Source organism: Platalea leucorodia (genome assembly GCF_965183815.1).
Source record: "Platalea leucorodia genome assembly, chromosome: W".
Lineage (NCBI taxonomy): Eukaryota > Metazoa > Chordata > Aves > Pelecaniformes > Threskiornithidae > Platalea > Platalea leucorodia.
In genome coordinates, this window is record NC_138859.1 from 1,621,606 (window position 1) to 1,630,915 (window position 9,310).

Below are 9,310 nucleotides of genomic sequence, written 5' to 3' on the forward strand. Positions count from 1 at the left end.
AGGAGGATAACATCTGTGTTTCTCTTTAATGAACGGGTGAAGAGGTGAAACAGCCTCTATCTTAGGTTGTGCACTCTGTGCCTGTTCACTTCTGTAAGCACAAATATTCAGACGCTTTTTCATAAAACTAACTCTGCAGGGAAAACTTACCGCTTTTAACTAATTCAAAATAAGCATATTTTTTGCTGCCTTAGCCACTAGTAGTCACTTGTCAGCAGGAAACCTTTTTTTTGTTTGTAAGTACTAAATACGTCTTTGTCTTTTTATCTGAAGGACCGGATAATAGATGCTGGCCCAAAGGGGAATTATTCTCGGTTTATGAACCATAGTTGTAATCCAAACTGTGAAACCCAGAAATGGACAGTGAATGGTGACATTAGAGTTGGACTGTTTGCTCTTTGCGATATTCCTGCAGGTAAAAAGATGGCACTATTTTGCACGTATACTTTTGTCTTGAAATGGCTACGTTCTTAACTTGGCCATGTGTTTTTTTTTTCTCTGAAGTTATTTAATACCAGTGATGTTTGTAGGAACTTTGTCATTCATTGGACTGGAGACAAATATTTGAGTTCCAGTTTTAGCAAGGATCTTGTAGTTAGAAGCAGTTTGAAGCTGAAAGCTACTGTTAAAGCTAACGACAGGGTTTGCTGCTAAGTACGGTGTTAACTCTGTCACGTGAACGCTTACCACAGCATTGACGCTCTCACCAATATTTGCCTGGTGTGGTATTATCTTTCCATGTTAAGTTGTTTTACCTGATCTGTCATTTTAACTGGGTCTGTATGATAGCGTAGCTTAGATAGTGCTTAGGCTCACGTCTGATCTAGGCAGGATTTGCCGCTTTCAAAGTTTACGAAATCAATGCGCTATTTCAAGCTTGCCCTTTTTAAAACACACTGCTGCTAGATCTCGCAGACCACGAAGAGAAAAATGCTAATGACGTGTCGTTGTCACAAGCCTGTCTGTCCTCGGTGTCTGTGTGGGTGAATTGTTTTTCTTTACATTTTAGGAATGGAGTTAACATTTAATTATAATTTGGATTGTCTGGGCAATGGTAGGACCGAATGTCATTGTGGAGCAGAAAACTGCAGTGGTTTCCTAGGAGTGCGTCCAAAGGTACGTGGATGAAAATTGGAGCTTCTTTTCCCAAATCCAGAGATCTAGTGAGAGTAGGGCAAAGAGAGGTGGTCGTTTTATTTAACTTTTTGCTATGTAATACTTTCCACCCTTGAAGGTCTCTGAAGATTTGACAGTTATGCACTGTAGTGCTATTGTGTCTAGGGTGAAGTTAATTTACCAAATTGTGTTAATTCAGATACACGTGGATGGGCGTTTCTGGCTTTTATAGCTTAAAAACTTTTTTGAGTGGATTTAATTTAAGCATCGTCCATGCAAATAATAACAACCCAAAGTTGATTAAATTAATTTTAATGCAAGGGGTTTATAAAGTGACTGTATGCTGTGATCTTTGTAATTGCTAGACAGCGTTTGCAACAGCAAATGAAGAGAAGGTGAAGAATGCAAAATTAAAGCAGAAGAAACGGAAAATAAAAACAGAACAGAAGCAGATGCATGAAGACAACTGTTTCCAGTGCGGAGATGGGGGAGAGCTAGTCATGTGTGATAAAAAGGACTGTCCCAAAGCATACCACCTCCTATGCCTTAACCTGACTCAACCACCTTTTGGTAAGAGCAATCGTATGGCTTCCTAGTCATCTTTTCCTTCCTCCAGCAAGACAATGTTTGAGCTGAAACGCAGTATTCATTTCCATTAAAGGCAGCATATTTGCTTTTGCAATACCACTCACTTTTAGAAACGCATCAGGTGGCAGTGTTCCTAAATGAGAACCGATGGACAGAGAGGTATTGTAATACTTTTTAATGTTCTTCTTGTTGCATCTTTTTCTTGGATCAAATTTCCTCCTCTTATTTTGACTGAACTATAAGCATCATCTTGATGTCCCAGGGTCACCAAGCGCAAATCAAATGACAGTTCAAACCACTGACATAGCATGCATGATGTGTAGGGCTCGATTAATCAGTAAATGTGTTTAAATTACCTGCTGTATCCTGATGGCACATATCTTCCGTTTGACTTTTTCCATGGTAAGGCATAGCTTTTTGTAGCCAGGGCTCAAATTATTCAGCAATACAACATCTTAATCCAATTGCAGGATTTTGTGAAAGTCCTTATCTCTTTAAGCTTCCCGATTCCAAAGACTCTCATAGAATCATATGATTGGTGAAAATAATTGGAAGTCCAGATTAGTCTACGATTAAATTAACCAAAAGACTGCCGTGAGTGACGTTGAATCTGTCACGTGCCTTTTCAGCATATTAGAAACATGGAAGCTATCCTCCAAATAGCTTCTTTGCTGGAGAAAGAGATGGTAGCATCTCAGCACCAAGAGCAACGTGAGTTAGGGTTTTTTGTTTGGCTTTGCTTTTCTTTGAAGTCTCTGTTTCTCAACAGTAACCCAGCCAAAAGGGACTTGAGCGAGGCTTGGACACAGCAGCAAGAAGCTTTTGCTTTTCCTTTTTCACTGTGTTCAGTATACCTTTGCAGTCTGAGAGTTCGGCACATGGTCATACAAATACATGTCTGAATGGTTGGGGGCATCTGGGGGGTTTTATGCTGAAATGTATTTTTACACAACTTGTTCTTCTCTGAGCCATTTCTCACTTGTTTCTCAAAATTAACGCATTTAAAGTACACTGCAGTTGAACTAAAACTTAATTTGGAGATACCTGTCTGAGCGAGTACTGTGTCCGGACCAATAAGAGATGCTCACAAATCAGAAAAATGTACAAAACAAACTATCTGGCAAGGATATTTGGTGTCTCGATGCCAGAGGAGGTTGAGCTAACTATTTTAAGCTCTGTTTATGCATGCAGCAATGTTTTGAGCCAAGTGCAGGCCCTGGCCCAGGCTGCCCAGGGCAGGGGTTGAGTCCCCATCCCTGGTGGGATTTAAAAGAAGGGCAGACGTGGTGCTTAGGGACATGGGTTAGTGGTGGCCTTGGCACTGCTGGGTTAACGGTTGGACTCGATGATCTTAAAGGTCTTTTCCAACCTTAACGATTCCATGATTCTAAGTGAGGCCTAAAAAAAGCAAAATGACTAAGAACTGTTCGGATTCTTGTAAATGAGAAGCAGAAGTAGCAGCTACAGTAAGAGCTGACTTTTCTGAACTTTCTTTGCATTCATCTGAGCAATTACAACACGGAGTAAGGGTTAAAGGGCAGTGCTGTCCCTGAAACGCACTAATTTCAGCTTTCTGTCTCTCTCTCCTCCCTTTCCCTCCCATCCTCAGGAAAGTGGGAATGTCCGTGGCATCAGTGCGACGTCTGTAGCAATCCTGCAGTTTCATTCTGTGAGTTTTGCCCTCATTCGTTCTGTAAAGATCACGAGAAGGGAGCCCTGGTGGCATCAGCGTTGGATGGCCGTCTCTGCTGCTCCGCACATGACCCCAAATCTCCCGTGGCACCCGAGTACTGGAGCAAGATAAAGTGCAAATTGGAAGCACAGAATCCTGTAGAAGAAGCAAAGGAGTGAATTTGGTTAAACGCAAACAAGGGAGGGGAGAAGAGGCGCAAACAGGCGATGAACTTGGAGAGACTGCTATGACACATTCAGTCTTTGTCATTGGAGCCGTCGTGTGTGAACTGGGAACGGGACCATTTACTCTTAGCGAGCAGAAGCAGGCAGTGGTGTTTGTTTTTTATTGTTCGGTCTTTCTTTTACCCTTGAATGTGCTACAGCAGCTCTTACTGTTGGAAACCAGAAACGTCTTGGCCTTCAAAGAAAAACGTAGACCTTTTGGCAGTGAAAAGAATATTCTGTTTAAAATATGTTCTTTGAGTGTAGAAAGCAAAGCATAGCAACATATTTATTTATTTAATTTTTAAAGGGTGTTGAAGATCTGGTTTTGATCAGTCAGCGTGTCTTTAAAAACACAACAGCAAAGCCAACGTAACTTTTATGTCTAGTTTATGAAAAGAATAAAGCCTCCCCACTCTGTGTAACATTGAGATGCCATAAAGACAGATGTGGGTTTCAGACCAGGTGACCCTGAAATGCCTCCATTCCAGTACTTATTTTTAAAGGCATTTTGAGAAGGTAGGTTATATATCATGTTAACTTATGAATATTGTTGTAAAGCTTTTCCTATGAGAAATCGGGTGTATGACTTCTTGGAAGTGCTTGTAATACGAGATCTAGCACTGTTGAAGGAGGGAAGAAATCATGGTTCCTTGCTTGAGAGCTGTAATCGGTGTTTGCAGACAGGTGGAAATTCAGAAAGAGCTTAATTAATTGCACAATGGTCATTTCTTTATCCCGCCTAATTTGGAAAACCTTCCTAGTTAGGAGAGCCTCCCGGCCTCGGTCACGTCCTGCAGCACACTCAGAACTGAAGTCTTAATCCTGCCAGTGGGAGCTCTGCCGTTGACTTCTTTAGGTGGAGGATTGGTCCGTGCCTGTGTATTCGTCATTTGCCAAGCCTGCACTTGTTTTGTGGCAATTATATCAGCGTGATTCTTTATTGCCACCTTCTCAGCCTCCCATTAGCTTCAAAGGAAATCTGGGCTTAAGGCAATTCCTTAAGGAATCCAACCCATGTGCATGTTTGTTTTGATTGAACGTTCAGATTTTTTTTGCTGAGAGAGAGAGAGATCTCCTGACTTTAACCTTCATTGTTAACGGAGCTAAGAAAAATCTCAGCACTTCTTCAATGAACAGGGTATTTTCTGTCTGGGTAACGGGCCGCATTCACAGCACCCAACTTTAGCCTCATGAGCCAGTTCTCTCCTGGGTTTCCTCTGTTAAGCAGTGGAGAGACAGGTTCCTTCGGCGAGGCCTTTGAAGTGGCTTAGGTAGGCTCGTGCTGCAGATTTTCTTTTGAAAACCTATCCTCCTCCGTTTCTTCTGCAAGGAGCCTGGGGGAACTCGCTTCCCCAGGCTGAAGTTAGTCTTCGGTGAATCTTCTCCCCTAGCCCCCAGTCTTACAAAGCACTGTGCATCTCCCCCTGCCCCGGTATAGTGTACTTTTGACTAGCATACTGATATTAGCTAACTTTGTGCTAGCTTTTTGCTAATGGGTATTGAAAACAGTCCTAAAGGAAAAGAATTAATATCAAGTGTTGCTGGTATCTGGCTAAATTAAGCTTTTCAGTTAAGAACCTTGTCTCTGGAAAACTGCTTCCATCACCCAAAGGAACATGGTGACTTCTCAGTTCAAGAAAGTAGTAGGCTGAGAAAGTACATGTGGGATTTTAGAACATGTCTTGCCGCTGGCTGCTGTCCTTCTCGTCCTCAAATTTATGGGGGGGGGGGGGGGGGATTTTTTTGTGTGCAATTGTAAAATTACAAAATACACTACAATCTCTTTAAGCAGCTGCTGCGCCATTTAACTGATCTGGCAGTTCATCTTCTGAATGGTCTGCAGATGCCTTTCCTACAGACTTGTGGGGGTCTTGGGCGGCGTAACCGTGCAGGTATCTTGGGGGTCAGTTTATGGTGCGGAGGGCTAGTGGGATCTATAAAGCACTTCATCTTGTGGTTCGTACTACAGTGAATGTCTGAAACACTACTCTTGCTTGAAAGCCGTGCTATATTTTGGTATTTTTTACAAAAAAAAAATTTACAAAAAGGATTTTATTTTTCTTAACATTTTGTGTGATAAATGTCTCTTTTTAAGCTCTTACTGGGGGTGTTTAACCTTATTTTCAGAAATTCCAAACATGGCTCTTGCTACAGTGTCTGTAAGGCCCGATGTGTTTACTTTTTATTATTTATTAGGCTTGGTAATGTTCAAATGATTTTCTCTTAGAGCATTCTGAATATTGCAAATATGCTATCGTGCGAGTGCACCTACGTGCTTTTTCCCTTCTGTGCCCGTGGTGACTTCCCGACCGGGGGGGCAACGGTGCGGTGGCACCCGGACCCCCTCGCGAGCGTGTGACACGAGCCACGGACCATCAGTCGCCACGTGAGACGTCCTGCTGTGACGTGCCGGTGCGCCGAGTATCGCAGAACGTGTGAAGGTTCACAGAAGGCTTAAAAACTTGTAAAATGCTGTGAATTGAGGCCTGCTGCTACTCCTGTGCCACGCCACTTGATGTCTTGGTTAACTTTGGTTTCGAACTTCTTACAGGTGCTCCTTTTTTCCACCAAAAATAGATTAATAATAGGGCTTGGACTTCAAAGGGAAAATAGGAGATTGGCTTATAAGCTTGTACATGCTTAGGAACAGAAAGTCTGAACTGGATTTCACGCTATTGGAGAGAAGGTGAATCTTTCAAAAAGCTTTAACGTTCTGAGAAAAGAAGATACCTAATTCAAAGTATCTTGGTAACCGTAGGGGGTTTGTTCTATACGCCAAACAGAAAATGTTAAAGTATGCCCGCGTTTTAACCACATTTTCGCAAACTGAATTGAACAATGATGCAATTCCTTTGTAAGGAGAAGATTTAACAGCTGTGTTTTGATAATTGGCCTCAGCAGAGGGAGAGTCCAGCTGCTGAATTAAATTTGTGCGGTCTCTAAAATGAGCTAAGTAATATTGGGTGGTTTGGTCGTTTCACGATGAGGCCTGGAAGAAATCCACAGAACTGCTGGTGATTTCGGTTGAGAACTTAAATCTGCTGTTGAAGACTGTCCGTTGTTCCTTAACTGGAAGGCACCATCAGGCTTTTTCCCTTACTTGCATTTTATATTTTTGAGCCAGCCCCACGCACCCGACTCCGGCTCCGTCGCCTGCGCGCTCCCCGGAGCACGCAGCGTCCGAGCTGCTCCGCAAAGTTAACGGGATTTGGTGGTTTACCGGAGCTTTTACTCGACCGCTCGCACCTTAGCGCGGCGCAGACCTTCTGCAGACCGTGGCCAAGTGGTGCGACGGCTGGTTACGGCCGTTTTCTAAATACTTGGTGCAAGCATTAGTTATTGTAGCTTTCCGATTATTAGCGTAGATTTGTCCTATCGATAGACTGTTGAAGGCATTTGCAGCTCAGGAAGGATAACGTTAAAGGCAATTTTGTGGGCAAATTACCTTCTCTGGTCACCACCATGGTCTTAGAGAATCAGTTAACATGGAGTAATAGGGCTGGAATGTTTAATTTTGGCCTTCTAAAAAACTTCTTGTATCTTAATTTCAGGATAGAATGGGAAAGACAATTACTAGACGTAATTAACAATGAGCATAAAGTCTGTATATATTGAAACTTTACAGAAATATGTGGGTGGGGAGGGGGAGGAGGGTGGGGGGGTGTCCAACGCTGGTACGAAGTAGTCACTTTAACATTGAAACCTCTGCCTCATTGAATTCAGGGTTTAATGTACTTGAAGCTCTGCGGTTCCTTATACAGCTTTTTTATTTATACATAACTTTTTTTGTATACTACATTGAAAATGTCTTTGACCTCCCCGAAGTTACTTTCCGCTCCCACTGTACAGTGAATCTCTGGCAAACGGGAGAGGTTTTCAAAGCGGCTGTCTCGGACGCGTGCGTGTTCCCGGAGCGCGTTGCGTGAGAGACGGCGACCTCGGAGGAACGCTGTCCCTTTGCTTTCCGTTTTCCATGAACTTTTCCCTACCATTTATCTTTGTGTAGCAAAAACATTTGCACTTACGATACACTCCTACACTTTGGATGTATTCACGATGTTGTTCTGAGGAAAAAAGAGAAAAAAAAAGGCAAAAAAAGAAAAAAAAAAAGCTGTTTCCTATTATATTCTATTCCTGAGCGGCAAGCTCAGGTCGTTATTACCCCTGTGAGGGGCTATCTCACTGCTCTGGAGAGAGGGGAGTCGTTTAGCTGAAACTCTGTGCTTTGCATAGAAGACTTCTGTAATTAATGTGAAATCAAAAAGGGAAAACGCGTGTGAATTTGCCAAAGCCATTCACTCGGTCACCGTTTCTCGCGCGGTACCCGCTGCCGGGGGGTTTGTGCGGAGCCAGCTGCCGTGCCGAGCTCTTCCCGCCGCCGGAGACAAGATGGCGGTGTGGCGGTCCTCTCCGGGCATCCTAGCGCAGCCGGGCGCCGGACCCTTTCCAAGCAGTTCTTGCTCGCTTTTGGGTTATAAACAGACTGGATTGGGGTAGGGGGGGGGAGTTTCCTATTCACTGGTCGAGCTGTATCTCATTTCTGGTGTCACTTTCCAAACGAAGCGATGGCGTTGCCGCAGAAAACGAGGTGATAACGTAGCGTTCCAGCTGGCCGGTCGGAAGGGGTTTCGTTCGGTAGGAAGGGTTTCATTCGGTCGGAAGGGTTTTTTTGTTCGGTAGGAAGGGTTTTTGTTCGGTTGGAAGGGTTTCGCCCGGCGTCGGGGCGTGCGCGTAGCTGGGGGTGCCATGAGGGACCGAACCCGCTTGTTTCCACGCGAGCGATGTTGCACAACACAGATACCTGCAGATTCCGTTTCCATTCCCACGTACTCTTTCTCTGTAAGGATGACCTTTGTAGAGTTGTTATTTCTGTAGACTTTATCTGTAACAAACTTTGTAGATTCTGTGAAATGTTATTTTAACGAAATCACTCGAGTCTTTAATAGCAAAGCATCAATATTCACTGAAGTCGATATCTTAAGAGTTTTTGGAAGTTGACTAGAAGCTCTTGACACTAACGAAGTAGTGTTAAATTCCCTGGCGATGTTCCACTGGGGCATTACTGTATTATGATTTGATGTTGCCGCATAGACTTTGAGATATACGATATTTTGGGGGTTTTGTTGTTCGGCCTATGTTCTCTTGCATAGTGTGAAACCTGTAAAGCTTGGTTAACCTGTATATAGATAGCTTACTGTCAACTAGTTATAGTGTATCTAGAATTGCCTGTAATATTTTAGCTTCTTACTGAATGTGTGTGATGGTAGGAACATATAATTTTTGTACATTATATTTACTGAGATGTTGCCTTTTTTATTTTACAAATACTTTGGAATTCAGATGTGTTTTTGCTTCCGTGAGGATTCATTTGGAAAGGTTTTTAATGACATTCCACTGATCTGAACTTTTGCTTGAGGTTGACTTCAATAAATCGTTCTGAATGTTCCAACGACGAAAGCCTTCTCCCTCCCTGCCTCCCGCCGGCCGAGCGGGGCGAAGGCCGCGAAGGGAAACGCCGTCCTGCGGCTCTCCCTGAGGGAGCCGGGGCCCTGGGGGGGACGAGGGGACTCCGGAGCCCTCGGGGGGGGACGAGGGGACTCCCGGCCCCGGGGCTTCCCGGGAAGGGAAGGGAGGGGAGGGCCGGGCCGGGCCGCTCCGCCCCGGGGAAGGCGGCGGCGGCGGCGCCACGTCGGCGGGGCGGGCGGCC

General features: G+C 44.1%; 1 protein-coding gene across 5 annotated transcripts in view; it reads left to right on the forward strand.

Annotated features, from left to right (window-relative positions):
- LOC309601837 (histone-lysine N-methyltransferase NSD3) overlaps positions 1-5,622 on the forward strand; it is a 45,765-nt gene extending 40,143 nt beyond the window's left edge. For 3 of the 5 annotated variants that reach the window (XM_082335011.1, XM_082335013.1, XM_082335012.1), the window contains 4 exons: positions 274-415; positions 1,010-1,116; positions 1,482-1,686; positions 3,314-5,622. In XM_082335011.1, coding sequence (XP_082191137.1) covers positions 274-415; positions 1,010-1,116; positions 1,482-1,686; positions 3,314-3,555 — 696 coding nt within the window. In that variant the 3' untranslated portion in view covers positions 3,556-5,622. The remainder of the gene's footprint in view (positions 1-273; positions 416-1,009; positions 1,117-1,481; positions 1,687-3,313) is intronic. The other 2 variants (XR_014230587.1, XR_014230588.1) reach the window with 2 other exon arrangements.
- The last annotated feature ends 3,688 nt before the right edge of the window (positions 5,623-9,310 follow it).